This window comes from Rhinopithecus roxellana, chromosome 19 (assembly GCF_007565055.1).
Source record: "Rhinopithecus roxellana isolate Shanxi Qingling chromosome 19, ASM756505v1, whole genome shotgun sequence".
NCBI classification, from domain to species: domain Eukaryota; kingdom Metazoa; phylum Chordata; class Mammalia; order Primates; family Cercopithecidae; genus Rhinopithecus; species Rhinopithecus roxellana.
The window spans coordinates 63,349,624-63,377,209 of NC_044567.1; the positions used below are offsets into that span (position 1 = coordinate 63,349,624).

Sequence of the window (27,586 nt, forward strand, 5' to 3'; positions counted from 1 at the left end):
GGAGCACAGCCTCCGATTCGCGTCTTCTAGGCACCAAAGCCCACATCGGGACCCTACGCTCGCTGGAGGGAGAGGAGGGGAAGAAGGAAAAGGAGAGGGGAGGTGCGGACGGATCTGGTCCTGGGCTCCTGTGCGGAGCCCCCTCCTCCCGCAGCCGCTCGCGTCCCCGCAGCGCACGACCGCGGCACTGCGGCTGCAGCTCTCCCTACCCCGCCCGCGCCGGATTCCTGGGGGGAGGAAGTGGGGGTGGGGCCCAGAGGTGCAGGACCCGTCAGTCGACACGCGCCGCAACGCCAGGAGTCGGGAATGACGCCCGTGCTCCCTCCCCTCGTTCCTGTTTCTCGGAGTTTTTCGATCCGCGAGGGCGTCGCTGAGTCACCTTACCGTAACGCGCTCGGGACACTCTGGACCCAGCGGGGACTGCCCGGGGGCCGCGCAGGGCGAAGGCGCACCCGCCGAGACGCGCGCGGAGCTGCGGCCCCAGGGACCCCGCGTCCCAGCCTGTGCCCCCCCACCCGCCCGGGGACTCTCGGGTACCGCCCGTCTGACCCCCCAAGTGTTGGGAAACGGGTCCGAGCTGCCTGGGTCCTCCCGGAGAAGACACCGCGGAGGCGTGCCGGAGCTCAGGGCGCCGCCCGGCTAATTGGCTGCGTGCTCCTCCCGGACCTGCCTCTTCTCGACTTTTAAGAAGAGATGAGAGAGGTGTGTGGGGGCGGGTGGGGCCGGCGGGGGCGCGCGAGCCCCGCAGCCTCCCGCAGGGGCTTGGGTTCTCCTAACTCTGGCCCTACCTGGGCAGGTCACCAATGGGCCTTGGCAACTTCTTCCTCCGTCTCCTCCGTAACCCCCTAGGGATCTAACTCGTAACTCGAGGTGCTCGCGCACACGTTCTGTGGCTTGCCGCGATAAGTGTATCACAAACACACTGACAAGCGCGTCCCCACTGGCCTCCAAGGAGGTGACAACTTCTGAGCGCTTGTCCGGCGCCCCTTCTTGACGCCGAGCCCGAGGGGGCGGGGGGCACGTCCCCCATACTTGGCTTTCCAATCCCGACGGGGGGCCCGTAGGCCCATCTACACTGTCAAGGCTCGTCTCCGGTTCGGAGCCCCCGGCCTGTCGCCTCCTCTGCCCCGGACAGCGCGCTAGGCGGCCTCGGGCTCGGTGGCCCAGCTGCGGCGTCGGGAAGTTAAAAATAACCTCCGTGGGAGAGCCGGGGAGGAAGAAAAAAGGGAAGCTGGCGGGCGGCGGGCGAGACGCCCGGGCCTGGGGAGGCGCACCGGGTGTCGTGCAGGCCTCGAATTCCGGATGGGCTGGGGCAGAGCGCGAAAAAGGGGCACTGCATCCCGGCTCCGGCAGCACCCGGAGCGGCAAGGTCGTGGCGTCGAGGTGAAGCCAAGGGTCCCCCGGGAGAGCGGAACCGCGCGCACCCGGCGCTCGCTCCGACACGAGTTCGCGCGCAGCCCGCGCCTCCGCCTGCGCCGCGGTCACTTTCGCGCGCCCCAGACACTGCGCTCGCGGCCGGGCCCGGGACTCCGCGCCTCGTTGCCTGTCGCCGCAGCTCACCCGGCCGGGCCGCGCGCGGCGCCGCCTTCTCGCCAGACGCCTAGGACGAGCGGCGGGGGCGCGCTTGCCGCTTCCTAGGACCCCGGCGGGAACCAGCGCGTGGCCCGGCCGTGTGCGCGGGCCATGCCGGAGGCGGCGCGCTGAGGCCGGGGGCGGGCGGAGTCCGAGGCCGCGCCGGGCTCAGGTTCCACCCCCGGGAGCGCGGGGCGGAGCCAGGCGGGCGCCGAGGCTCAGCGCTTTCCCCGCACCGCGGCGCCGGCTGCAAAGTTGAGCGAAAAGTTTGAGGCCGGAGGGAGCGAGGCTGGGGAGTCCACTCCAGCGGGGCGCTCCAGTCCCTCAGACGTGGGCTGAGCTTGGGACGAGCTGCTTTCCGCCCCAGGCCACTGTAGGGAACGGCGGTGGCGCTTCCCCAGCAAACCGGACCGACTGGGTAGGGCCGCCCACCCTGCCTTCGCGCCGCTCGTGGCTCCTCTGCGGCCCGCCCTCGCGGGGCCTCGGGGAACTGGGCCACTTGTCGCTTGGGCGAGAGCAGGCGGCAGCTGGTGGCCCGACTCGGGTTCGGTACTCGCGCGACCCTGGAGCGGCTCCCACGAGCGCCGCGCGGGTCCCAACGGAACGGGGCCCCGGGAGGAGAGCGCCGCGGCTCCCACCGCTCTGGAACTCCGGGCAGGGGACACGGCAACCTGACTGGTTGGGGCCGGGATCCTTGCCCAGAACTTCGTCCCAGCAATGTCCGCTCAAGTTCTGGGATTTTTGCGCAGCTGGGCTCCCCTCCCCCTGGCAGCCTCGAGGGGTGAGGAGCTAGTCCGTCGGAGGCTCTGACTCATCCGTCGGGCCGGAACCGAACCCCAAGCCCCAGGGAGGAAAGCCCCGGAGCAGGCGCCCTTCTCCTCCGGGGTTGGAGGCTTAGTCACGCGACGGGGGCGCCCTCAGAGGCACCGGACCTCAGCTCTCTGGACCTCCCGGGAACCTAGGGCCCCGCCCCACGGGCTTCGGGCGATGTGGGAGCGCGCAACTCCCCGCGCCTGGTCCCGGGATTTAGTCAGGCCCTCCCCACCTTTGGGAGCTGCGGCTCCGGACTCCGCCAGCGCTGTCTTCTCTCCCTCAGATCCAGCCGCCGCAGGTAATGACGCCGGTGCTCCTACAGCCACGGCTCCGGACGGGGAGGGCGAGCCCCACAGCCGGCCCTGCGACGCCCGCCTGGGCAGCACCGATAAGGAGCTGAAGGCAGGAGCCGCCGGCACGGGCAGTGCCCCGACAGCGCCGGGGACCCCCTGGCAGAGGGAGCCGCGGGTCGAGGTTATGGATCCAGGTTTGTGGGGTCCCTGCTGGGAAGGGCTGTAGGGGGATTCCTGTCCCTCGCCAGGAATGATGGAACGCCCAGCTGGACGAACGGGGCTGTGGACGATAGGGAGAAACACTATCCCTCCCGAGGCCAGAAGCCGGCCGCGTCTGAGCCAAGGAAGGGGGTGGCAGGAGCGCCGCGTCCCTACCCCAGGGCTCCCAGCAGAGGCCGCTCCTCTGGCCAGGGTCAATTACCCGGGTGTTGCGGACACCACGTTCCCACGCCAGTGCCCCGTTGTTACCCGTCGCCCCCTAGTGGTCGGTTGCGGACACGGCCTCTTTGGGTTTGTTTTCTCAGCGGGCGGCCCCCGGGGCGTGCTCCCGCGGCCCTGCCGCGTGCTGGTGCTGCTGAACCCGCGTGGAGGCAAGGGCAAGGCCCTGCAGCTCTTCCGGAGTCACGTGCAGCCCCTTTTGGCTGAGGCTGAAATCTCCTTCACGCTGATGCTCACTGGTGAGTACCTCTCGAGGGGGTTCTGGGAGCATCCCCTGTCGGGACCCCCAGTCCTGATGGCTGCCGGTCTCCCTGCAGAGCGGCGGAACCATGCGCGGGAGCTGGTGCGGTCGGAGGAGCTGGGCCGCTGGGACGCTCTGGTGGTCATGTCTGGAGACGGACTGATGCACGAGGTGAGGACCGCACTGCGCGGCTTGGCATGCGGCTTGGCCTGGGACTTGGTGCTGTGCGACCCGGGCTGAGGCCACGTGTGCTTCAACAGGTGGTGAACGGGCTCATGGAGCGGCCTGACTGGGACACCGCCATCCAGAAGCCCCTGTGTAGCCTCCCAGCAGGCTCTGGCAACGCGCTGGCAGCTTCCTTGAACCATTATGCTGGGTGAGAGCCCAGGGCCAGAGTGGGCCTGTTTCCAATCTGTGCCCCTCTCCTGCGGGGTTTTCTTGTCTAAGTTTCCATAGGCTGAGGTCATTTGCATTTCCCCTTCTCCTTTAGTCTTGGGGCCCTCTCCTGGTGACCCCAGCTGACTGCTTCCGTTTGCTCCATCTGTCACCTATCAGCCCTGCCAACTCCCCAGGGACCACATGGCGCTTTGCCAGCTCCCACTCCCAGGGAGGAGGAAGGGGGGGATACATGGGGGCTCCTGTCCTGCCTCATCTGACCGTTTCCCCCTGCAGCTATGAGCAGGTCACCAATGAAGACCTCCTGACCAACTGCACGCGGTTGCTGTGCCGCCGGCTACTGTCGCCCATGAACTTGCTGTCTCTGCACACGGCTTCGGGGCTGCGCCTCTTCTCTGTGCTAAGCCTGGCCTGGGGCTTCATTGCTGATGTGGACCTAGAGAGTGAGAAGTATCGGCGCCTGGGGGAGATGCGCTTCACTCTGGGCACCTTCCTGCGTCTGGCAGCCCTGCGCACCTACCGTGGCCGACTGGCCTACCTCCCTGTAGGAAGAGCCGGCTCTAAGACACCTGCTTCCCCCGTTGTGGTCCAGCAGGGCCCCGGAGATGCACACCTTGTGCCACTGGAGGAGCCAGTGCCCTCTCACTGGACAGTGGTGCCCGACCAGGACTTCGTGCTGGTGCTAGCGCTGCTGCACTCGCACCTGGGCAGCGAGATGTTTGCGGCACCCATGGGCCGCTGTGCAGCTGGTGTCATGCATCTGTTCTATGTGCGGGCGGGAGTGTCTCGGGCCATGCTGCTGCGCCTCTTCCTGGCCATGGAGAAGGGCAGGCATATGGAGTATGAATGCCCTTACTTGGTATACATGCCCGTGGTCGCCTTCCGCTTAGAGCCCAAGGATGGGAGAGGTGTGTTTACAGTGGATGGGGAATTGATGGTTAGCGAGGCTGTGCAGGGCCAGGTGCACCCGAACTACTTCTGGATGGTCAGTGATTGCGTGGAGCCCCCGCCCAGCTGGAAGCCCCAGCAGACGCCACCTCCAGAAGAGCCCTTATGACCCCTGGGCCATGCTGTGCCTTAGTGTCTACTTGCAGGACCCTTCTTCCTTCCCCAGGGCTGCAGGGCTTGTCCACAGCTCCTGTGGGGTGGAGGAGACTCCTCTGGAGAAGGGTGAGAAGGTGGAAGCTATGCTTTGTGGGGGACAGGCCAAAATGAGGTCCTGGGGTCAGGAGCCCAGCAGGCTGGGCCCAGCTGCCTGTGTAAGGCCTTCCAATTTGTTCTAGGACCCCCACCCCATGAACCAAATCCAAATAAAGTGACATTCTCAGCCTGCTGGTCCTGTCCTGGTGACTGGGAAGAGAATGGGTTCTTGCTCTGGCCAGGACTATAGAATTTAATGTTAATGATGGCCAAGAGTGCCCCCTGGGATGGACAATGGATTTTATTGGCCCCAGGCATAGTCATTCTGGTGGGGGACTCAGGCCCAGTGCTGGTTCAGCCTAACGGTGGGGGCGGGGGGGGCACCTCTACTATCCTGATTATTACAGTACCTCCAGCCTGAAGCAGCCTCAGAGTTCAGCCAGCTGCCTGACCACACACAGGCTGCAGCTCGGACCTGGCATGTCTCAGCTAGGGCCACACAACCAGCTAGTCCCAGAAAAATCTCATCAGAGCTCCATGTGGATTTAGCAGGAAAGGGAAAATATCTTGAGTTAAGGGCATTAGAAAACCGATGGGCCAGGCACGGTGGCTCACGCCTGTAATCCCAGCACTTTGGGAGGCTGAGGCGTGTGAATCACTTGAGCCCAGGAGTTTGAGACAACATGGTGAAATCCCGTCTCTACAAAAAATACAAACATTAACAGAGTGTGGTGATGGGCACCTGTAGTCCAGCTACTCGGGAGGCTGAGGCAGGAGAATCGCTTGAGCCCAGGTTAAGGCGGCAGTGAGCTGAGATCACGCCACTGCACTCCAGCCTGGGTGTCAGAGTGAGAATGTCTCAAAAACAAAAACAAAACCAAAAACACTACCCCCGCCACTCCCCAAAATTGGCAAGGAGCAGGAGACTTCAGAAGTAAAAAATGGCAGTATCTTGCCTTTTTTTTTTTTTTTGCTCACTGCAAAAAAAACCCTCCCAGGTTCAAATGATTCTTGTGCCTCAGCCTCCTGAGTAGCTTGAATTACAGGTGTGTGCCACCATGCCTGGCTAATTTTTGTATTTTTAGTAGAGATGGGGTTTTACCATGTTGGTCAGGCTGGTCTCAAACCCCTGACCTCAAATGATCTGCCTGCCTCTGTCTCCCAAAGTGCTGGGATTACAGTTGTGAGCCACCGCACCTGGTCAGTATCTTACCTTTTTTTTTTTTTTTTTTTTTTTTGAGACGGAGTCTCGCTGTGTCGCCCAGGCTGGAGTGCAGTGGCTGGATCTCAGCTCACTGCAAGCTCCACCTCCCAGGTTCATGCCATTCTCCCGCCTCAGCCTCCGAGTAGCTGGGACTACAGGCGCCTGCCACCACGCCCAGCTAATTTTTTTTTTTTTTTTTTTTTTTTGCGACGGAGTCTCGCTCTGTTGCCCGGGCTAGAGTGCAGTGGCTGGATCTCAGCTCACTGCAAGCTCCGCCTCCCGGGTTTACGCCATTCTCCTGCCTCAGCCTCCCGAGTAGCTGGGACTACAGGCGCCCGCCACCTCGCCTGGCTAGTTTTTTGTATTTTTTAGTAGAGACGGGGTTTCACCATGTTAGCCAGGATGGTCTCGATCTCCTGACCTCGTGATCCACCCGTCTCGGCCTCCCAAAGTGCTGGGATTACAGGCTTGAGCCACCGCGCCCGGCCAATTTTTTGTATTTTTAGTAGAGTCGGGGTTTCACCATGTTAGCCAGGATGGTCTCAATCTCCTGACCTCGTGATCTGCCCGCCTCGGCCTCCCAAAGTGCTGGGATTACAGGCTTGAGCCACTGCGCCCGGCCGGTATCTTACCTTTTTAAAAGGAGTCTGTCATCCCCACCAATGAGAGGTCTAGGGTTCCCCCAGCCTCCCTCAGCCACCTCCCTTCCCCACTTGTCCTCGTGGAGGAGTGCCAGGCAGGAGTGGAAAGACTGCGGCAGGGAAGAATGCATGCAAGTCTGCTAAACTGGGTAACCATTTTGGCTTAGGAGATGTGGCACCTGTCCACCACCAGGTGCTATGACGTCAGCTCTCCCAGAATCTGGAAGGAGCTGAACTGGTCAGTTGTAGGTCTCTGGAGACTACAGCCACTGGAAGGCTGCTCTAAGCTGGCTCTTAAGGAGCACACCACCAGCCAGGAAGAGGCCAGAGGACTGCTCCAGGACAGGAAGTACAAAAGGCATGCAAGCAGATCTGGCAGGCGGAGGGCAGCGTGGGCAGGTGGGGGGTGCTGCTCACAGTGGCCCCCACCTGGCCAGGAAAGCCAGGACCCACTGCCACATGCCTTCCCTGGCAACAAGGTCTTTCCTTCCCCAGGAAGGGTGTGTGTGAGGGACACAAGCACACAGTGCCCCAGAGAGGAAGAAAGGCAACGGAGCCCAGATGAATGGCAGAGGGAGGTTTAATGGTGTCACCTTGTCTTGTTAATGAGCCAACCCAAAAAAAAAAAAAAAAAAAAAAAAAAAGCAAGTAAAAAAAAGTTTAATCACACAGCACTTTATACAGATATTGTAAGCAGTAGGCATTCACATCTCCACATGTACAATGCACTGGGAAGCACAGCCCCACCAGTCACTCCGGGTGTTTCTCAAACAAGATACTGACTCGGCTCCAAATGCCATGGTGTGTGTTCCGGCTCCGTCCTCCCGCAGCTCTGCTGGCTGGGCGGCCACAGCACAGCACAGGTGTGGAGCCCACTTAAGGCTGACAAGACGCATCATGCTTTGGCTTTTTTTTGTCTTTTTTTCTAATAAGAGTTAATATCTTTGCTTTTGAGTTTTTTTCCAACCTTAAATATTACATACATACACCAAAAATTACATAGCTGCAATGTGCTCAACAGCATCCTCTTGGCCTGGAGCTTCACATTATCAAAAGCTTAGAAAACTTGTAAACCTCTGGGCCTGTCTCTGGGCACTAGGAGAGCCCCCGCCGGCCGTCCCCTTCTGGATTGAGCCTGCAGTTTGTAAGCGAAGGGCTGACAGTAGGCCTTCTAGTCCAAGAGAGGGCTGGCTCGCTTGGAGTTCAGTGAGCTGCACGCCACGTCCCAGTGTGACCATGTGATAGGGAGGGGCCCTAGCACTTGCCCTGGCCTTGTGCAGCTGCTCTTGCCCCCGGCAGCCTCCAACAGAAGAGCAAGGGACCTACAGCTGTTGCTTTCCCCACAGCTCCCTGGTCCTCACTCCATGTGCATGTGTGAAGGCCACCACCTCTCCTGGGCGTCACCCTGAACCTAGCCTGGTCCCAACCTCTCTTAGAGAGCAAGTTCAACAGACCTGAGGGTTATAATGTGGTCGACAGGCCATGTATAGCCAGGAGTCAGTGACAGCAGCTACAACTCCCAAGGGATAGTGTTGACGCTGGGGGACTAGGGAGGACCTGGTGGTGGTGGCAGCAGGAGGGTCTAGGACACACGGAGGCTCAAGTTGAACTTAAGAGGTTGAAAGGGACCAGGGGAATTGATGGCGCAACCCACACTTCATGCAAGGCACATGTGCTCTCCTGCGGGTCTGCAGGGCACTGGCCCAGACAGCCCCGCGGCAGGCCCTGGAACACCCACCTCTGACCTGAGAAGGGACAGCAAGGGAGCAAGTGCCGGGACATTCTGCTGGGGTGACAAATGGAAAATCGGCAACAGGGTTCCGATTTTCTTTGCCACGGGGGACCCACCTGTTGAAAGCTCGCTTTAGAATAGAAACGGCGGCATCTCAACACACTTCTTGCACTTCAGCATCAAACTCACCTTGGGGAGAAGAGGGCAATGAGGGGTTTGCAGTGGGGACAGAGGGGCATGGGAAGAGGGGCGATTCCGGGGGGGAGTGAGCAAGCGGCGGCTGGCCTCTCCCACGGTGATGCTCCTTCCTCCGCACCTGGCAGCTACTTGTCCTCTGTGCACTCCGGCATGCCTGCCTCTAGCAGCGCAGCCCGGAACTGCATTAGGACACCCCGGATGCTCTTGATGAAACCCTTAGAAAGTGGGAAGAGGGGGAAGCCGATGTCAGGGTAGCCACTCTTCTCAGGTAAGAAGCTCCGGTAGCTCTTTCTCCGCTTCTTTGGTTTGACACTGGGTGGCACTGATGCGTCTGGTGCGGTCTCCGAAGTCTGGTCTGTGTGGTCCCTGCTAGCTGAGGCCAGGCCCTGGGCACCGCCCTCTGAGTCTGAACCCTGGGAGGCCTCTCCTGGGGCTGGCCCTCCATCCTCAGGTTCTTGTTGGCCGGAGTCTGAGAGCTCGGCTACAGCTGGGGGCTCTGGTGAGCTGCTGGCTTTGGGGACCCCGTTGGGCAGCGCCTGGGCCTTCTCCAGCAGGGCATGGGTTTCCAGCCAGGACTCGATGCGGTTCACCAGCCGCCAGCCACCAGTGCTAAAGTGTTGCCTGATCTCCTGCTCAAAGACCTCGGGGGGCCGCCGCACCAGCTGGGTCATGGACTGCACCACACGGATCAGCGCCATCTCATTGTAGCAGCGACTGTTCTCATAGCCTTCCTGCAGGCCCCGGTCACTGTCGAAGCCAGCTTCGTTGTAGTATGGTTCATTTACCAGGATGAGACCTGTGGGGGAGGGACATCTTCCCTCAGTGGGCGAGAGAAGCCCACCGTGCAGGCCTACCCTCCACCTGCCAGGGGACCATCAGAGTCACTTCCCTCCACTGGTCCTCCCTCGTCCGCACCCTCGCTTCAGCCCAACCGTACCTTGGATGGAGATGAGCACCTGGAGAAGGCTGGACTTGCTCGTCCACCTCTCTGTCCCCTGAAACACACAAGGCACCATCAATTCTGTTCCCCAGGCCCCTATCCCCCACTGGCTCTTCCTCCTCGGCTGGGGGCCTGGCACTATACTCACCTTTCCAATCCAGGTGCCCAGGAGGCTGACACACACCTTCCCATTGTCATACAGGTTGGGGTTCAGGCGGCCACTGCATTGGGAGAGGTAGCAGAAGTGGGGGGGCACGGCTGGGTAGATGTTGGGGAGCTGGATGTCAAACAAGTAGAGGCCATCTTCGTAGGGGGTTCGAGTGGGGCCCTTGATGAGGGCTGAGAAGAGGTCCTAGGTAGGGAGGGAGGGAGGCCAAGGTTGGCAGGGGTGGAAAGGGGTGTCCTACATGTGGCACCTGCATCTGCACCTGCTCTTTCCCAGGACACTGTGCAGATCACGCAGGATGAGCAGCACCTGGGACTCCAGACGCCACCAGCAGTGGAGAAGCTAAGCACAAACCTCTCTCTGCAGAACAGCCTGGAATGTTTTTTTTTTTTTTTTTTTTGAGACAGGGTCTTGCTCTATCCCTCAGGCTGGAGTGCACTAGTGCGATAATGGCTCACTGCAGCCTCCCAAGTAGCTGGGACTACAGTGTGGGCCACCACGCCCAGCTGATTTTTTTATTTTGTGTAGCGACAGGGTCTTACTATGTTGTCTAGGTTAGTCTCAAACTCCTGGGCTCAAGTGATCCACCTGCCTCGGCCTCCCAAAGTGCTGGGTTTACAGCCCTGAGCAGTCACGTGCCCGGCTCTTGCCTGGAATCTTTGAACCCTGGCTAAGAGAAATACTCAAAATGAGTTTTTATCTTATCAGGTGTTTTTCCTCATGAATCATTACTTTAAGACTGTATTCCAGCCGGGTGCAGTGGCTCGTGCCTGTAATCCCAGAATTTTCGGAGGCCGAAACAGGTGGATCTCGAGGTCAGGAGTTCGAGAACAGTCTGGCCAACATGGTGAAACCCCGTCTCTACCAAAAATACAAAAATTAGCCAGGCGTGGTGGCACGTGCCTGCAGTCCCAGCTCCTCGGGAGGCTGAGGTGGGAGAACTGCTTCAGCCTGGAGGTGGAGGTTGCAGTGAGCCGAGATCGCACCATTGTACTCCAGCCTGGGTGACAGTGAGACTCCATCTCAAAAAAAAAAAAAAAAAAAAAAGATTGTATTCCTCAGTCAGATGTGGTGGCTCACACCTGTAATCCTAGCACTTTTGGGAGGCCAAAGTGGGAGGACTGCTTGAGGTCAGGAGTTCAAGACTAACCTAGGCAATATAGTGAGACCCTATCTCTACAAAAAATAAAAAATTAGCTGGACATGGTGCTGCATAGCTGTAGTCCCAGCTACTCAAGAAGCTTGGATCGGAGGATCACTTGAGTCCAGAAGGTTGAGGCTGCAGTGAGCTATGATCACACCACTGCACTCCAGCCTGGGCGACAGAGCGAGACCCTATCTTTTATTTTTTTGTTTATATATTTTTTTGAGATAGAGTGTAGCTGTCACCCAGGCTGGAGTGCAATGGCGAGATCTTGGCTCACTTCAACCTCCACCTCCCAGGTTCAAGCGATTCTCTGTCTCAGCCCCCCGGGTATCTGGGATTACAGGCGCCTGCCACGACGTCTGGCTAATTTTTTGTATTTTAATAGAGATGGGGTTTCACCATGTTGGTCAGGCTGGTCTCGAACTCCTTTTTTTTTTTTTTTTTTTTTGAGACAGAGTCTGGCTCTGTCTCCCAGGCTGGAGTGCAGTGGCCGGATCTCAGCTCACTGCAAGCTCCGCCTCCCGGGTTTACACCATTCTCCTGCCTCAGCCTCCCGAGTAGCTGAGACTACAGGCGCCTGCCACCTCTCCCGGCTAGTTTTTTATATTTTTTAGTAGAGACGGGGTTTCACCGTGTTAGCCAGGATGGTCTCCATCTCCTGACCTCGTGATCCACCCGTCTCGGCCTCCCAAAGTGCTGGGATTACAGGCGTGAGCCACCGCGCCCGGCCTCGAACTCCTAACCTCGTGATCCGCTTGCCTCAGCCTCCCCAAGTGCTGGGATTACAGGCGTGAGCCACTGCATCCGGCCAACCCTGTCTTTTAAAAACGAAACAAAACAACCCCTCTAAACACCTGCTCCAACCCTTATCTCCAACAAGGCAAGTAGTACAAGCAGTTTCAAGCTGAAAGACAGTTCCAGGCTGGTGAGGCCTGGGGAAGGGGGATGGTCTCACAACCAGAAGCTGACAGTGAGGGTCTGAACTGCAAGGGGGACTTTGGGAGACCACCACTCCATAGACATCTGGAATCTGTGCATCTAATTGCGTGCATGTGTGTGCATACGTGTGTGTGTGGGATCTCCACTGCCAGGGCAATGGTGATGAGCTGAGAAGCAGGGAGGGCAGAGCGCCAGCTGGGGTGAGGGAACCTCTGCGCATGCTCTTACTGGTGCCACCCTGGGAGCCTTCAGAGAATGCACTACTTTTCTTCTCCTGAGTGAGATGTGGGGAAAACAGAACAAAACAAAAAATACTGTTCCCGTCTTCCCTCAGCAGAGCTGAGACAGGCTAGGATTTTCAAAAGGAATTTTACTACAACCCAAGAAAAAACCAAAAGCGTTATTAAGAATCTCAAGCTGCCGGGCGCGGTGGCTCAAGCCTGTAATCCCAGCACTTTGGGAGGCCGAGACGGGCGGATCACGAGGTCAGGAGATCGAGACCATCCTGGCTAACACGGTGAAACCCCGTCCCTACAAAAAAAAAAAAAAAAAAAAAAAAAAACTAGCCGGGCGAGGTGGCGGGTGCCTATAGTCCCGGCTACTCGGGAGGCTGAGGCAGGAGAATGGTGTAAACCCGGGAGGCGGAGCTTGCAGTGAGCTGAGATCCGGCCACTACACTCCAGCCTGGAGGACAGAGCGAGACTCCGTCTCAAAAAAAAAAAAAAAAGGGGGGGGGGAGGGGGGAGGGATTGCATTGGGGAGTTATACATGATATAAATGATGAATTGATGGGTGCTGACGAGTTGATGGGTGCAGCACACCAACATGGCACAAATATACATATGTAACAAACATGCACGTTATGCACATGTACCCTAGAACTTAAAGTATAATAAAAAAATGAAAAAAAAAAAAAAGAATCTGAAGCAGCACTGGGACTTAGGGCTCTGCCTAGCCCTGTTCCAGGGTTGTGGCTACTCCGGGCCCACTTCAACAGTGCCCCGCTTGGCTGCTCTCAGGATCCCTGCTCTTTCTTTTCTTTACTCCCTTCCAGGACAGGGCCAGAACTGGGGCCTCAGGCTCAGATTCAGAGTCTAGCATGGTGCCTGGCTCGCTGCACAGGCCCAGTAAGGGACTGTTGAGTAAACAAGGTGGCAGGAGGCCGGGCACGGTGGCTCAAGCCTGTAATCCCAGCACTTTGGGAGGCCGAGACGGGCGGATCACGAGGTCAGGAGATCGAGACCATCCTGGCTAACACGGTGAAACCCCGTCTCTACTAAATGCAAAAAACTAGCCGGGCGAGGTGGCGGGCGCCTGTAGTCCCAGCTACTTGGGAGGCTGAGGCAGGAGAATGTCGTGAACCCGGGAGGCGGAGCTTGCAGTGAGCTGAGATCTGGCCACTGCACTCCAGCCTGGGTGACAGAGTGAGACTCCGCCTCAAAAAAAAAAAAAAAAAAAAAAAAAAAAAAAAAAAAAAAAAAAAACAAGGTGGCAGGCAAACGGGCTTGCCTGATCCTGGAGGAGGCACTCAACGCTGCCTCAGTAAACATGACTCAGAGACACTAGGCCCCGTCCGTGAACAGAGGAGTGGGAAAATGGAATGTGGTGTGGCCACATGCTGTCGTCCTACTTTGCAGGTAAAAAGGAAGAAACTAGATCATATGAATCAACACGGGTTGGTCTTAAGCAAATTAGAGATGACGTGTACAATGACATACTCTGTGTGTAAACAAATCATACAAAATACCATGTACTTATGGTGACATATGAGAATGTGAAAATATGAGAGTGTATAAAAAATGTAAAAATAGCCGGGCGCGGTGGCTCAAGCCTGTAATCCCAGCACTTTGGGAGGCCGAGACGGGCGGATCACGAGGTCAGGAGATCGAGACCATCCTGGCTAACACGGTGAAACCCCGTCTCTACTAAAAATACAAAAAACTAGCCGGGCGAGGTGGCGGGCGCCTGTAGTCCCAGCTACTCGGGAGGCTGAGGCAGGAGAATGGCGTAAACCCGGGAGGCGGAGCTTGCAGCGAGCTGAGATCCGGCCACTGCACTCCAGCCTGGGCGACAGAGCGAGACTCCGTCTCAACAACAAAAAAAAAAAAAAAAAAAAAAAAAAAAAAAGTAAAAATATAAAAAAAGGGCATCCATTGGAAGGAGACCCACTAAACTTCTAATAATCCTCTGGGTGTGGGAAGAGGCCTACGATTCGGGGAGAAACAGAAGTGAGGGCTGGTCAAAGGCAACTTTAGCTCTTCCATTTCCACTCAAAGGATCTGTAATGTTTTAATTTTTCAAAAAGAAAAGTAGGCTTGAGGAGTAATCATAATATGATTAATTCCAAAGTAATTTTTTTTTTGGAGATGGGAGTCTCACTCTGTTGTCCAGGCTGGAGTGCAGTGGCATAACGTCAGCTCACTGCAACCTCTGCCTCCCCTGTTCAAGTGATTCTCCTGCCTCAGCCTCCCAAGTAGCTGGGATTATAGGCACCTGCCACCAGATCTGACTAATTTTTGTATTTTTAGTAGGAACAGGGTTTCACCAGGTTGGTCAGGCTGGTCTCGAACTTCTGACCTCAGGTGATCCACCCGCCTTGGCTTCCCAAAGTGCTGGGATTACAGTTGTGAGCGACCGCACCCGGCCTATTTCAAAGCAATTTTTTAAAGGAGGGAGGAAAAAAAGAACCATCTGGCCTGGACACACAGCTGAGTCAGCCCTCACCTGACTGCGCCTGTGACCGCCCCTGTAAAAGGTGGGTGGGTGAATGTTTTCGCAGGTGCCAGTCAGCCCCAGAGGTTTGGGGACCCAAGGTTGGTGACCTCTTGGGCACTGGGTGCCCACAAAACACATCTGCACCTGCCCATGCCAAGCCTACTTGCCATTCTATCTTCAAAAGTCTTGACCATGATGCCCTCAGGCAGTGAGGTAGCCAGCAGCGCCATCTCCTTCCGCACTGTGCTGAAGAACTTCTTGGCTTCTGGAGGCTGGAACTCAATTTTCTTAAAAGAATGATTTGCTAGAGGGGGAAAAGAGAACAGTCAGTCCCTCATGGAGAAGTCCTGGAGCTCCATCTGCAAACCTGGCTAGAAAGGTGAACACACCCACAGACTTTCCACTCGCCGCTCCTGGCCTCAGCACTGTGATCACACAGTGAAATACTTTGGGGGCAGTAGCTGGGGGCCGGCAAGGGGACTAACCACCCTGTACCCAGATCTGGTGACACAAACAGGAGCCCTGAGAAGGCAGGGAAGGCAAAGACCGGGCAAGGGCTGACTCACAGGGTGCAAACTCCAGCACAGAAAAGACCTCGCCCTTGGCGCTGGTGAAGGTGACGCCAGGCTTGCCACCACACTGCTGGCAGAGCACCGGGGTCTCGCTGGGCCACTCAGCCTTCACAGGTGACTGCCCCTCGGGCTTGTCCTCCTTGCGCTCTACGTCGGGCACTGCCTCCATCTTCTCCTCCTCTGCAATGGCCACATTGTCCAGGGTCTTCTTGAGGTTTTCCTGTAGCTTCTTAATGTCATCTAGAAACTTCTTCTCCCGAGTTGGCTTCTCAGGCTCCATAGTTGGAGAGGTGGGCGAGCCTGTCAGCAGCTGTTCCACGGTCATGTTCTTGAGGCTTTCCAGGATCTTGATGGCCTCTTTCAACTCCCGGAAGCTCTTGGGCGGCCCGTCCTTGCCAGCCTTCTCCATCAGCCCGGCCATGGGGGCGGCCATGGCCACAGCCCCTTGGACAGCAGCTGTGGCTGCCTCTTCACTGATCACCACTCCCTTGTCCTCCTCAGGGGCCGCTGGTTGCTCTAGGGGTGGGATGGGGGGCTCCTCTATCTTGGGGTGCTCGTCCTCCACCAGCCCATTGTCCGTCTCCCAGCTGTCACTATCATCTTCCCATTCATCTGAGGATGCCCCGCTGGTGCTGCCTTCTACCGAATCGTAGTCTGACTCCTCAATCTCAGACTCGATGTTGTACAAGTGCTGGGGGCAGAAGGGAAGTGCCACAGTAATGCAGACAGGAAGTCACCTCCCTACCACTGCGGAGGAGCTCTGGGGATCCCTGATCCACACAGCTGATGGGGACTGGGCTCATGAGGCCGTGGCAACCTCATTCCACTCTTTCCCTGCCCTCTGTTCTGGATTTTGCAGTCCCTAGGTCTCTGGGAGAGGCCCTTCACCTGTGCCACCCCTAAGCCGGACCCAAAGCCCTAGCCAGTGGTCTGTTCCAGCCTCCCCTCCTGCTCTGTGCACTTGGTCAGCATCTGCCCAAGGCAGTAGGGGACCTTGGCAGGTCCAGCCCTACACCTGAAAAGCTCAGGGTCAGCTGATGATACAGCCAAGGAGGCCCCTGTGGGGCTGCACTGGGAGCTGGGAACATATGACAGGAAGGGACATGTGGAAGGGCCGACATATCCTGCTGCCTTCCCTGAAATGGCCGTTAAGGTGATGGGGCAAGCCATTCCCACTCCCATTCCCGCCCCCTGTGCGGACCAGGAGAGGAAAGCTGGGCTGTGTGGCTCCAACCAGGAAGCGAGGGAAGGAGAGCCCGTGTAGCTCTTCTGCTCAGGACCCAACAGCTGGGGTTAGAACTGCATCAGCTCCTTTCTCCCCTTCCCTGTTAGAGCTTTCTAGAAAGGGTGGTAGGAAAGTTTCCATCTCCTTTTAGGAGGGAACCTGCTTTCTTCGCAGCACAGTGAGCTCACAATCCAGGAGAATCCTGGAGGTCTGTGGAAGTCTACATGCACCAGCGATGGATGGCCGGGAAGAGACTGCTGGGAGAAGCAAGGCTGGTGGGCCAACTGCGGGCTGCCCCCAACCCTGCACCAAGGGCTGTGTGGAATGCCTGTCTTGCCCCTCATGCTTTCGCTGAGATCTCACCAGGAAGACCTGAGAGCCCATCTTCTGGCTACACGACGGTGGTCCCCAGCCCAAGCTGCCACAGTCACAAGCCCAGCAGGGGGTCTAGCCAGAGCCTCACCTGGGGCAGGATGATGGTCTTTGAGTTGTCAGCCCACACCACCTCCACCTTGCTGCTGACGTCCACACGGGCCACCTGGCCCACCGATGGCTGCTGGGCAAAGGGGACAAAGTCAGGCGGTCCAGCTCAAGCTCCAGCTCCCCAGCCCCTCAGGTGCTCTGCAGTGACTGACATCATGCCCACCCAGCTTGTGACAAGAACTTAGCTCCTCTGGTAAATGTAACCAGCGGCAGCTGAAGAAGCCTGACCCCAGAAGTGAGGCAGGGAAACAAGTCCTTCTGTGGCTGCTAGGGCTGAGCAGCAGCTTGACTTTGGGGTAGCTGCCCTCCTGGGGACACTGAGCCCAGAGGACTTTCAGGTCTTGTCTCCTAGAGCCACCTGGTGGCAGCATCAGGGACTGCAGCTGGTGCACAGGGCAGTGAGCAGCGATCCAGAACTTGAATTGGAAGGCACACCTCATCCTCCTTGTGAGGAGCCCCGTCCTCAGTATTGCCGATGCGGATGACGATGTCAGTTGTACGGAACCTAAAGTCAGGGTGGTCAGCAATGTCGTAAACACTCACGTCTTCCTCTTCTCCAATCAGCTGTGGCACAGGACAGGTTGTCATGAGCTACGGGTCCTACACCTAACCCCAGAGCCCACCTGAAGAAAGCAGTAGGGGCTGCACACACCTCCACATCGTCCCCACTCGGCCGCAGCTTGAACCACTTCACCATGCAGGTACGGCCGAGGTGGTCCCCAGACTGTACCACGCCGTAGACAGCAGGGTCTGGACAGCTCTGGACTAGGGAACCAGAGGAAGGAACGTGACTAGCTAAGGGATCCTGGCTAAGGAGTCCACATCTCAAGCCAGTGTAGGGTGCAAACCGTGACCTTTTCCCGTCTTGGAAGTGGTGAGACCCCTTCATGAGGGCAGTTCCCTTCTGGACCTCATTTTAGCTCTGACCCCAGATCCACTGCCCATTCTCCACAAGCCCCAACCTGGGCCCTCACTGGCGACCACCCTGCTGGCTGCCCTTCCAGAGCTGGCACTACCTCGCTTATCTACCACGAAGTCTCCGGGGCAGAACTCATTGTTGTCCAGGTGGTGTACAGGAAAGAGGTCGTTGGAGCGGATGTTGCATTCCACAGAGCCATCCTGCCACATCACGTCGGCTGAGGTCATCGTGGTCACCACCTCCACTGCCACCCTGCCAGATGCAGGCCAGTCAGCAGGCCATGCAAACCCCACCCCCGCCCGTGGAAAGGGCAGAGAATCTTTCTGTCCCTTCCTGTCCCTGTGGGCTTAGTAACCTGAAACTCTGAATCCCAGGTTGGCAGGATGAGTTTCTGGTGCACAGGAAGCTCACCCAGGGTTCCGAGGCCATGCATTCTCTGAGAACGGGACCCACTTGGGAGAGCTCAGGCAAATGTGTTCCCAGAAGGCCAAGCTTAAGGCCACCACCATCCCACCCTCTGCACCACTCCTCAGTCTCCGCTTTCCACCACGGCCTACCCCAGGCGCCTACGCTGTCTCGGATGGGCGTCCCTGAGCCACTACAAGGCATGCAGAGGTGTGTGTGCAAGCGCAGGCACGCACATCCAGGGGACGCGCACTCTGCCTGGCTTCACGCTGACGCCGCTGGGGAGGGGCACAACTCCAAGTTTACCTGTCCCCTGGCTTGAAATCTCGAGTGATTTTATTCTTCTTCCTTTTGTGTTTGCGCTTTAAGTTCTTGATGGACAAGGGGATGCTCTTTTTGCGACTTGTGCCACTGCCACTCTGGGAGGAAGTGGTGGAGCTGGCAGAGGAGGTCACCGAGCTGGTGTCGTCTGTGTCGTCAGCAGCCTCATCATCTGCGTCCTGCTCTGCCGAGTGCAGCCTGTCATCTCTGCCTTCTTTTAGCAGGAATGGGGGCAGCTGCTCTCCTGCCTCGTGGGGCTCCTCTGCACCCTCGTCCTGCATCTCCACTGGACTAGCAGAACCATCGGGCGTCTCCTCGGGGCTGGCAGACTCCGCTTCACTCTTTGCTTTGGTTTCCCCCTTCTTGTCTGGGTCTTCCATGGAATGGTCCCGGGAACACTGGGTGTCTGGGGAGCACGACATGATCCGCACAACCTGCTTCTTCAACAGGCGCTTCACCTGCAAGGGTGGAGCAGAGAGGACGGGCTGTGAGGTGCACCTGGGCAGGCCTGGTCCTAGGCATCTCAGGCTGGGGGGATGACAGTTGTATACACCTGAGTAGCCGGCAAGGGTCATCAGGGCTGCCCCCCAAGGCCTAAAGCACAGACAGTCCTTTTTGGCCATGGAAATGGCTCAAGGCCAGTTCCTCAAATGCCCACCAACCCCAACCCCAAGGACATACCTTCTTGGCCATAGAGCCCTCCCCCTGGGCGCAGTTTTTTTCTGGACATTCCCAGGCAATCTTGGCTGGCTCTACCTTGGCTGGGAAGACATACAGACAGCGCTCCCCAAGCTGCCGCTGAGCATGGTCAAAGCATCCGAGACGCTTCACCCTGGTTGGGAAACAAGCGGGGTGAGCTGAGCTGGACTCCTGGGAGGCCAGCAGTGTTCTTGAGCCTCCCCGGGCATGTGGCCAGGGTCCAGAGGCCTGTTCCGCGCGTGCCTCTGGGTTGCTGGCAGTAAGGGCGTGCTCACCTGCCTAGGTTTTCCTGGGTGATGACAGAGGGTGGGGGGCTGACGCTGTCCGTGCCCCCTGGACAGAAACTTTTGGTAATCCATGTAACTTTCAGTTCTACAACCTGCACCTGGGGATGGCAGGTGGGACACGCCAGTCAGGGCAGGCTCTGACAGCACTCTCTTTAGCCAGTTGCCCAAAGCCCACTCGACCTCCAGAGCAGGAAACTGATCTTCCTAGTATAGCACCAAGTACAGACACATCAGAGCAGACCCCAAATGTAACCACGGCCCACACCCAATGCCTAGGACCAGTGTCACTGCTCATACCAGCCAGGGGCCACTGGTACTGCCACTTGCTACCCTCCCACCTTGCTCAGCCTGTACAGGCTGGGCTGGGGGACATCTGTCTTTTGGTCACTATGACCAGAGCCCGGGTTCCCTTTATCCTCAAAGCCCTTTGAGATCAACAGGGTCCAGATGTCAAAGAGTGGGGCTCAACCCTCAGAGCGGGCAGGAAAGGAGCGGCAGCTCAGCTCCAGGGTGCAGAGGTCAAGGATTCGGTTTCCCGGCCCTGGGCCCAGACCCACCTCTTCTACCACCACTCGGAACTTGCTCTTGGTGCTGAGCACGGGCTTGACACCCGACAGCCATTGGACGCTGGAGAAGATCTTGGCAGGGCCAATGAGTACCTGGCCTGGGTAGAAGCCGTAGGAATCGTCAAAGAAGAGACCCTGCAGGATGTGGGGCCAGAGGAAAGTCCCTGTGAGCGGTGTCTCCTTGGGTGACCGTGCTCCCCACGCCTGTGCCTGCTGGCTGCCCACCTGCAGAAGCCCACTCACACACAGGCCCCACACGCCCGAAAACAAGTCCTGTGGCTCCAGATCAGCACTTCCCAAACCCCGGGTCCGCAGAGGTCACCTGACACCCTTGTTCAAACATAGGTGACTCATTCCATGCTCCTTGGTCAAGGGCTCACACTCTGAGGAACAAGGCTCCAGAGAGCAGTGGTCCTGAAACCTGTTTGCTCACACACCTCCTGTATATCTACTTGATTGCTGTGTGTGTCCATGTACTATTGTAACCACTACATCATCCTGTACTGAGAGAGACAAAGTGGGACCTTAAAGGATGAGAAAAAAGCTAACAAAAATGCAAATAAAAGTTCTAATACTGTGGGCGCGGTGGCTCATGCCTGTAATCCCAGCACTTTGGGAGGCTGAGGTGGGCAGATCACCTGAGGTCAGGAGTTCAAGACCAGCTTGGCCAACACGGTGAAACCTCATCTCCACTAAAAATATAAAAATTAGCTGGGCGTGGTGGCACAAGCCTGTAATCCCAGTTACTCAAGAGGCTGAGGTTGCAGTGAGCCGAGAACGCACCACTGCACTCCAGCCTGGGCAAGAGAGTGAGACTCTGTTTCAAAGAAAAAAAAAAAAAAATAGGTTCTAATATTTTCTGCCTATACCCAAACTTTTAGATCCTCTGGCGCGCACCCGCCCCTTTTCTAGGAAACTGCTCTGTTTAGCTGGGTCCAGCTACAAGCTCTTTGCTAAGAAGTCCTCCTTCCAGAGGACTGAGCGATCAGAGAAAGGTGCTGGCCTGGATGGAGCACACTACCGAGTCGCTGACGTGCGGGCAGACGTCGTAGAGCTTGGCGCCATCTTCTGTGTTCATGGAGCACCTAAAACAGAGAACAGAGGTTTAGTCTGTTCTAAATCAGAGGGGACACAGTGAGTACCAAACAGCTGCAATCCTGAGATGCCAATGTGCCACATGCCCTAAATAGCACAATTCGTTTTCAACCATTAACAGCCCGAGGTAGTACAAGAAACTCTCCCACAATGAACAAGACCCCAAGTGCCACTGGATTGCTTGCTCAGCACCCTCACAGTGCCTCAAGTAAAGCATCAGCCTCCAGCAGATACCCTCAATGAAAATGTTTCTCCCTATGCCAGGACAGATCAGAAACTGAGCAACAGAATTAGGCCACGGCAGATAAGGAGAATGGTACAAGGTTAGGCCCTGATTTGCAGGCCCTGGATGCCTGCAACATCTGTCACTGCCCTTGATCAAACCTGCCATCACTGTCCCCAGGAGGAAACACCCTCCTCCTCCCCTCTTTCCAAGAGGCTGTCCTTCCCAAGCCAATGGCTCTCTCGTGGTGAGACTCTACCTGGCACCGTTGGATAGCTTCAGGATGATCTGGTTCTTCAAGTCGTAGACCTTCCCCAGCCAGCAGTCATAGGCAATGTAGTCCCCATACATGAAGGGCTGCAGACCAAGGGGGCAGGGGCAGTGAGACGCAGCAGACAATGTCCATGTTGAGGGCACAGATTCCTCTATGCCCCACTGAGACAGGAAGCGGGAGGATCTAGATGACTCATTGTCTGGACCGGTTGGCTACGAGCCCTAAACAGCTGCAGCAGCAGGCCCTCCCTACAAGTTCTAGGCTGCATCCCAGCTGCTCTTCCCAGTGAGGAGGAAGTGGTGTTGGCTTTGGGGCTGCCTGGAGGGAACGGGGTGGGTGATGCAGGGGCAGAGGCCTGATGGCATCCATGGACATGGGACAACCATGGACACAGGACACCTGGCAAGTAGGCTGTGGAGGTGGCAGGCAGAGGAGGCAGCCACACCACTGGGGGATGGCTATATGGACAGTGCTCTGAGTAAATACATTAACACATCAAGGATATCGAGAGCCAAGGCCCTCACTGTTGGAGAAGGTGCCCAGGTGTTTACTAACAGAAAGGGAGCACGAAGGAGGAGAAGGAAGAGGAGTCTGAGGTGTTTAGGTGGAAGTGGATGTATCAGGATTAACTCACATATTTTATTTTACTTTATTTTTATTTTTTTAGAGACAGGGTCTTGCTCTATTGCCCAGACTGGAGTGCAATGGTATGATCTTGGCTCAATGTAACCTCCATCTATGGGCTCAAGTGACTCTCCCACCTTAGTCTTCTGAGTAGCTGGGACTGCAGGCATGTATCACCAGGCCTGGCCAATTTTTTCATATTTTTTTTTGGTTGAGATGGGGTTTCACCATGTTGCCCAGACTGGTCTTAAACTCTTGAGCTCAAGTGATCCATCTGCCTCAGCCTCTCAAAGTGTTGGGATTATAGGCATGAGCCACCGCACCCGTGAACTCTGCCTGAACTCATATATTTTAATATACACATACTGCAGGCAGTGATATATTTAGATGTGTGTATACATGTAATACGTGTGTATTTCCTAGTGTGTCCCAAAAGGGCCAAGTAGCAATTAGCACACCTAGCATCCAGATCTTGGGTTTTAAAAATACCATTCTCTGAAAGCAATGAGGCTTCTTGGAGAAATGGTTGATTCTGGGGCTGGACTACAAAAAGTACAAGATGAGCCTGGCACACCTCATGCCAGAAAGAAAGCAAGTGCTTAAAAAACCAACAGAGAGCCGGGCGCGGTGGCTCAAGCCTGTAATCCCAGCACTTTGGGAGGCTGAGACGGGCGGATCACGAGGTCAGGAGATCGAGACAATCCTGGCTAACACGGCGAAACCCCGTCTCTACTAAAAATACAAAAAAAAAAACTAGCCGGGCGAGGTGGCGGGCGCCTGTAGTCCCAGCTACTCCGGAGGCTGACGCAGGAGAATGGCTAAACCCGGGAGGCGGAGCTTGCAGTGAGCTGAGATCCGGCCACTGCACTCCAGCCCGGGCGACAGAGCAAGACTCCGTCTCAAAAAAAAAAAAAAAAAAAAAAAAAAAAAAAAAAAAAAACCAACAGAGGCCGGGCGCGGTGGCTCATGCCTGTAATCCCAGCACTTTGGGAGGCCGAGACGGGCGGATCACGAGGTCAGGAGATCGAGACCATCCTGGCTAATACGGTGAAACCCCGTCTCTACTAAAAAATACAAAAAATTAGCTGGGCAACGAGGCGGGCGCCTGTAGTCCCAGCTACTCGGGAGGCTGAGACAGGAGAATGGCGTGAACCCGGGAGGCGGAGCTTGCAGTGAGCTGAGAGCCGGCCACTGCACTCCAGCCTGGGCGGCAGAGCAAGACTCCGTCTCAAAAAAAAAAAAAAAAAAAAAAAAACCAACAGAAAGGGCCATGTGAGAAGGACATGAAAGCCAGCTTGAAGTGGCTCCCACTGGCTAGATCTGGGACCACCTAAACAACAGAACAGATAAAAGTAGTAATTAATTGTAACCCATGAATAAAACAGAAATCTCTAAGTTCACAGCGATAAAAAAAATGAATACATAAATGGGGCAGAAGATAAAGCTCTTCTACAGAGCAGAATGCCAGCTAAAAGAAATGAGGGGGAACAAGGGAGTCATAAAACCACCATTTAGCAACATCAGAGCAATGGCTGGTGCAGGCAGAACTGTGAATGGACGCCAAAACTGGTGGATTTCAGTTTGACAAATGACAGGGTACAGACACAATCTGGGACTATGTTCCCACAAAATACAATCACTTAACGGGGGTAAAAGGTGAGTTTATGGTGGAGAGATCTGGTGGACAACAACATGACCAGGGGTCAAAGTGAACAACCGCAGCACTTTGGCTATGGGGTACCATGGACCAGCGCAGAGCTCTGCGGCGGGTCTGCAAAGAAGCCGTGGGCATGAGGCAACACCAGACAGACCCAGGCTGAGGGTCAAGTTACTAAATGTATCACTGTTCAGGGCATGGAAGACAAAGAAAGGCTGGGAAATGATTCCCGATTGGAGAGAAAATGAAGAGATGACAACTCAATGCAAGATGTGTTCCTGAATTGGGTCCTGGATCCGCAAAGAAGAAAACAGTAGTGTTGGGACAACTGCATGTGGTCTGTGGACTGGACAGTAATTATCAACGTCCATTTCTCAATCTGGGGGTCATATGGTGGTTACACAGGAGGCTGTCTGTATTTTTGGAAAATACACAAGAGGTGTGTGTATTTGGGGGTGGGTGACAGGGCATCATATCTGTAGCTTGCTCTCAAATGTTTTGGGAATAAAAAAGACTGGAGGGGGATCTCGGGGAGGAGGGAGGGAAGGTGATGGAGCAAATGGAGTGAAATCTTAACAGCTGAGGAACCCGGATGAGAGGGACACAGGAATTTACAACTTTTGGTAAGTTTAAAATCATTAAAAAAATAAATAATTGGAAATAATTAATTTTTTTAAAAGAAATATTAGAGGAGAAAGGAAAACACTTAAAGATAACCATACTGGTAGCCTACGCTGGGGTTGGGGAAGGGCACGTCCTGACCTCACATCTAAATGGCTTACTTGAAAGCAGCGAAAACAAGGCTATAGGAGCCAGCTGGCTGCTGTGCTCCGCCTTCTGATCCAGGAAGGCTGTGCTTGGCAAGAGCAGGGAGGAGGCTGTAGCGCACAGGTCGTGCTGCCGAGAGAACCAGAGGGCCCAGAAAGCATGATGAGAAGACAGGGCTGGCTCACCCAGATGTGCTGTAGGTCCTTGCTGTTTACAGGATAGATGATGCAGTTGGTGCCAATGAGCTTGACAGCGCAGTCGATGTTGACGTCAATCACCGTGCCACACTGACTGTCCTGGGGGAGGGAAGAGGCATGCAAGTCCCATGGTGCAGCAGCCCTGGTCACCATGGGAGACCCAGCCCAGGCAACCCCAGCGCGCCCCCTGCGGAGCTGGCCAGCTCTCCCACATACAGAGTACAAGGTGGGCAGGCTCAAGTCCCTAAGGTGGCTGCCCCCAGGCCCAGGGCTGGGGTGGGGACGCAGGACTCACGGTAGATCGCATGTGCCGGACCACATCTCGGGGCACCACAGAACGGTCCTCTAGTTTCAGCTGTAAAAGAATGGAAACGTGAGAGATGTGAGAAAATGGGCTCTAAAGCCAACACAGAATACGGTTTTCTTCCAACTTCTGAAGTGTCACATCCACACTGCTAAGTGCACAAATCCTAAGTGTTCCGCTAGCAGCATTTTCACAGACCGCACACACCTCCGACCAGCACCGCGACCCACGGAGGAGCGCGTCATGTCCACAGGCCTCCTGGGGCCCCTGCAGTCACTGTCTCGCCCACCAAAGGCAAACACTCAGCTCGCCGGAGGTATCCGTCCTCACGCTGAACAGTGGGGCTCAATGACAGATCACATAAGGTCGCACTTTAATGAAGGATTTAACAGCCCATTCTACAGAGAGCAAAACATTTGCTTTGTGTTAAATCTTTTTTCTGCCCTCTGCAAGTGCCTGCCCTAGCTGATCAGTGCTGAGGGAGAGTGGGCTGGGGGAGGAGCAGGACACTGGGCTGCGGTGGGTCATCCTGAAGCCTGGCTATCACCGGACACCACGTTCTAATCTGGGTTATCCTCCTGACCAGCTGCAGCCTGCGCCTTATCTGCTGTGCTTGGAGCCCTGCAGGCTGCTAAGTAACCCTCAGGATGGTTGGCTCTTGGAGCCTGGCCAACTGCACGAGCACCTGATTGTCCCTTTATGCACAACTGGCAGCGGCCGCTGCCTCCTGCTGCTCCATCTCCCAACAGCCCAGGCAGGAGACGCTCCCACCAGGCCAGCCTGCCTTCTTTTTTAGCTGGTTCCTCCAACCTGGGGCAGCTCCTCAATGGTTCTTCACTGGGTCATAATCATGGACGGGTCTCTGTGTGTGTCCACCTCCAAGACCCCAAACCACGTGGCTGGAGAGCGGTTTCCTCAAATTGCCAACCAGACACTCCTCCGTGGTGGCCTCCCTTGACCTGGGGGCACCGAGAGTTCACCACCAAGAAAGGAGAACCAAGTCGCTGAAAAAGGAAGACACTGGCTCAAGGTCACTTAATTGCTGGCAACGACAACTAAAACAAACTCTGTTAGTAGAAGAACATGACTCACAAAAAAAGGAAAGAAAAGCAATGGACCCCAGCACCAACCAGCAGTGCAGACAGTCCCACAGGAACTCGTGAGCGCAAGTTTTGTTTTTTTTTATTGAGATGGAGTCTTGCTGTATTGCCCAGACTGGAGTGTAATGGCACAGTCTCGGGCTCACAGCAACCTTCGCCTCCCAGGTTCAAGCAATTCTCCTGCCTCAGCCTCCCAAGTAGGTGGGACTGCAGGCACGTGCCACCACACCCGGCTAATTTTTGTATTTTTAGTAGAGATGGGGCTTCACCATGTTGGCCAGGCTGGTCTCGAACTCCTGACCTTGTGATCTGCCTGCCTCAGCCTCCCAAAGTGCTGGGATTACAGGCGTGAGCCACTGCATCCAGGTATGATCCCAAGTTTCAAATGACAAGGAGCCCAGTAAATGCAGGGTTCTCGAGTCAGACACAGGAAAGTCAGGCAAACCACTCCTGCCGACACGTGGAAGGAGGGATGACGGCAGCCGTCTCAGCATGGCTGAGGTGGAGTCGCCAAGGCAGTGGACCACAGGTGGCACATGGTGCACGGTACAGAGTAGGTGCTCAGCAAGGCCGGCAGCTGTGATCACCGGCCCTGTGAGCTGCAGGGTGAAGACCCCTGAAAGGTCAGGCTCTCCTTATCTCTGCTTCAAGACCCCAGGAGGCTGCAGGGGCATGTTGGTGTGACAGTGCCACTTTTCTAACTCAAAGAACATTCTGTGCTGTAACCCTCTGTGCCCAAATCTCCACTCTGAGACATGGTATTTTTTGCGCTGCCCCACCCTATCTTAATCCCCTGCTCCCATTTTAGACTTCAAAAGGCCACAATTGCTCCCAGAGAAGTCAGAAGCTGCAGGACAGCAGACTCCAAAGCAAGGGGGACTGTACCACATGTGGCGGGAGGGCTGCCTCCACCACTTGGGGGTCCCTGAGAGAGCAGCCAGGAAAGGAGGCAAGAGCAGCGCAGACACAGACCTAAATCAGTGCAGGCACTGATGGGACACTCTGTTCAGCCTAACTGCACCCTCGGGAATGCAGGGGAAACTGAGATGTCAACTCTGAGGCTGAAGCAGAAAAAAACAGCTGGTGAAAACTGGCATCGTGGCAAGGCCAGAGGCTGGCAGGGCAGGCAGTGCCCAGTGTTCCCAGGAGAAGGAGCCTGGAAGCAAATGCCATTCTTCCCATGGGGTCTCCAGACAAGAGCAGCTCCACCCCACCAGGACGCTGCCTCCAGGGGCTCTTCTGACCTTTCTATGACAAGGCATTACGTTTCTCCAAAGCCCTGATGGTGCTGG

The 27,586-nt window shown here is 56.3% G+C and overlaps 2 protein-coding genes across 6 annotated transcripts in view; one reads left to right on the forward strand and one right to left on the reverse strand.

Moving 5' to 3' along the window:
- Positions 1-234: 234 nt before the first annotated feature.
- Positions 235-5,085, forward strand: SPHK1 (sphingosine kinase 1). Of its 3 annotated transcripts, none has more exons than XM_010387528.2 (6): positions 235-702; positions 2,669-2,872; positions 3,203-3,355; positions 3,434-3,528; positions 3,618-3,733; positions 4,030-5,085. In XM_010387528.2, exons 2-6 carry the CDS (start codon positions 2,863-2,865, stop codon positions 4,808-4,810), a joined length of 1,155 nt encoding a protein of 384 aa, XP_010385830.1. In that variant the 5' UTR covers positions 235-702; positions 2,669-2,862; the 3' UTR covers positions 4,811-5,085. The 3 variants fall into 3 exon arrangements, with proteins under 3 accessions (XP_010385830.1, XP_010385828.1, XP_010385829.1); XM_010387526.2 differs by lacking the exon at positions 235-702 and adding an exon at positions 1,742-2,353; XM_010387527.2 differs by lacking the exon at positions 235-702 and adding an exon at positions 1,747-1,990.
- A 2,217-nt stretch (positions 5,086-7,302) lies between these two features.
- The window catches only part of UBE2O (ubiquitin conjugating enzyme E2 O), a 67,546-nt gene continuing 47,262 nt past the window's right edge, over positions 7,303-27,586 (reverse strand). Inside the window, exons 2-18 of one of the 3 annotated variants that reach the window (XM_030922712.1) lie at positions 25,186-25,245; positions 24,879-24,989; positions 21,630-21,727; positions 21,074-21,137; positions 20,044-20,187; positions 19,475-19,584; positions 19,257-19,332; positions 18,486-18,958; positions 17,872-18,026; positions 17,508-17,620; positions 17,291-17,419; positions 16,836-16,928; positions 15,142-15,838; positions 14,743-14,879; positions 9,757-9,960; positions 9,606-9,663; positions 7,303-9,464 (exon numbers count right to left, since the gene is read on the reverse strand). In XM_030922712.1, the coding sequence (XP_030778572.1) occupies positions 8,794-9,464; positions 9,606-9,663; positions 9,757-9,960; positions 14,743-14,879; positions 15,142-15,838; positions 16,836-16,928; positions 17,291-17,419; positions 17,508-17,620; positions 17,872-18,026; positions 18,486-18,958; positions 19,257-19,332; positions 19,475-19,584; positions 20,044-20,187; positions 21,074-21,137; positions 21,630-21,727; positions 24,879-24,989; positions 25,186-25,245 (3,393 nt within the window). In that variant the 3' untranslated portion in view covers positions 7,303-8,793. Of the gene's footprint in view, positions 9,465-9,605; positions 9,664-9,756; positions 9,961-14,742; positions 14,880-15,141; positions 15,839-16,835; positions 16,929-17,290; positions 17,420-17,507; positions 17,621-17,871; positions 18,027-18,485; positions 18,959-19,181; positions 19,333-19,474; positions 19,585-20,043; positions 20,188-21,073; positions 21,138-21,629; positions 21,728-24,878; positions 24,990-25,185; positions 25,246-27,586 lie in introns of all 3 variants that reach the window. The other 2 variants (XM_030922711.1, XM_010387522.2) reach the window with 2 other exon arrangements.